The 2,028-nt window shown below is 38.8% G+C and overlaps 1 protein-coding gene across 1 annotated transcript in view; it reads left to right on the top strand.

Annotated features, from left to right (window-relative positions):
• Window positions 1-2,028, top strand: part of CCDC141 (coiled-coil domain containing 141) — a 116,659-nt gene that overhangs the window by 73,396 nt on the left and 41,235 nt on the right. The window contains exon 10 of the mRNA XM_018561613.1: window positions 795-914. Within this exon, the coding sequence (XP_018417115.1) occupies window positions 795-914 (120 nt within the window). The remainder of the gene's footprint in view (window positions 1-794; window positions 915-2,028) is intronic.

The following is a 2,028-nucleotide window of genomic DNA, read 5'->3' on the forward strand; positions in this document are numbered from 1 at the left end:
CGGCCGAACATGCTGAGCATGTTCGGCCGACCCGAAGCCACGCGAAGCAGGCCGATGTACGGCGAACAGTGTTCGGCTCACTTCACTTCTGATCGGTCATTCACTCGGCTGCCCTCGGCAGCATAGTGAATAGACCCCTTAGTATCTCTAATTTCGATTCTGACATTCTTTTTGTGCACCTGGTATCTTTGGTCATTAAAGCCATGTGGCTGCCAGAATCCTTACTGGACGCTTGGCGCTTTGTACTTCTCAGAAAAACTTTCTGCACAATACAAAAGCTTGTGACAAGAAGTTACACCCAGAATCAGTGTGAAACGATTGCTGAACTTGACTATAATGGATAAATAAAAGCTTCAGTTTGAAGCCCAGCTCCAGCCAAAACTTTTTTATTTTAATTGGTTAGAGTAGAGAATGGTTAGAACATATGTCAGGTTTTATTGCTATCTGAGCCCCTATTAGGGAGCTTCACTTCACTTCCTGTCTGGACAGGATGTGGTTGGAAATATTGCAGACGGGGGACACAAACATGAATACATAAATACATTTGTAGCAAATATTTAGTAGAATAGGGAAATGTTAAAAGGTTCCACATAAGCCTAAAGTACTCTATTTTCAGCCAAGTGATGGTAGCTTTCAAATCTCATTTAATTCAGCTGTAAATAATAGCTATCATTTTTTTACAAATAAGAACTCCATCATTGTGAATGAAGCCTAAAGTATGTATTGCTCCCTGTGCTTTCCTGTCTCTGTGACAACCACACCCTAAAAGCTAAAATATACACTTATATTATTAGACATCAATTTGGATCCAGAATATTGACTTTGATCTTGAAAGACACAGCAATCCTGGCTGGAGCATCACTGAATGTGAGGAAGTACGGAACAAACTGGGTGAATTGGCCAGACAAACCAAGGTAATTCATTACTTGCTTACTGAGATGCTAATTGCATCTGTATTTCTCTCTGTTGTCCCACAGGCTTATCGTTCAACTAAGGGTTGCCATAAATTGTTAGATTTTAATTTGAACGGTTTCGTTGCTGCCACAAAATGATGTATGGCCAGCTGGATGAACGGAAATCGTTCATCCAGCTGGCCATACACCTATAGATTATTTGCAGCTTTCCTATGGTCAGATAAAAAAAGTACTGTATGATTTCCGAACGGAAATCTAACAATGTATTCAATGGTTATTAGATATACATTAGATACATTTTTACGTGTAGCTTCTAATTATATAGGTACATACGGAAACCATATCTGCTAATAACATATTAAGGATCCGCTCCTCACTTTGTAGAGCTACACGACAGTTGAGGATTATTGTTTCTTCTCATATTCAAATCTATTAGTGAGACACTTTATTTAAACCAATGTATTTCCTGTGTGGCCAGTATCTTATCTCAACAGAGGTTAAACAAAGTCAAGTCAAAAATAGTGTCTCTCTAGTTACTAATCTTTATATTTAGAGCGTGAATTCTAAGGTATTATAATGTAGAACGCCTGACAAAAGGTAGCTCTTGCTACAGTATTCACGTTCAGTCCTGCTCTGTCCTCCACAGAAAGTCCTCTTAACCACTATTGTTAAACAGGATTTATATAGCGCAAACAGTTTTCGCAGTGCTTTACAATATAAGGAAGACATTACAATCACAATACAACTCAAGACAAGATGGTAAGAAGGGCCCTGCCCGTGAGGGCTTACAATCTAAAAGGGAGATGTCACCTAGATGTCACTAGATGTTACCATTCATTTATGCCACTAAACCTCTGAGCCAAGGCTATAATGAAGACAGCCCCTGGGAGTACATCAACACTCCAGTCTGGGCTGAGAGGAGTAGTGCACTGCATGGTGCTCACATGTTATTAAGTAAACAACTACCATTGAATGAAGAGGAAGGACCTGTGATATTACCGAACTACCCCTAAAGACCCTTGAAGAAAAGGAGTGTTTTGTGTGTCTATGTGTGTGTGTATTTATATATATATATATATATATATATATATATATATATATATATATACGGTAT

The sequence above is a fragment of the Nanorana parkeri genome, unplaced genomic scaffold, assembly GCF_000935625.1.
Source record: "Nanorana parkeri isolate BGI_ZX_2015 unplaced genomic scaffold, ASM93562v1 scaffold534, whole genome shotgun sequence".
NCBI lineage: Eukaryota > Metazoa > Chordata > Amphibia > Anura > Dicroglossidae > Nanorana > Nanorana parkeri.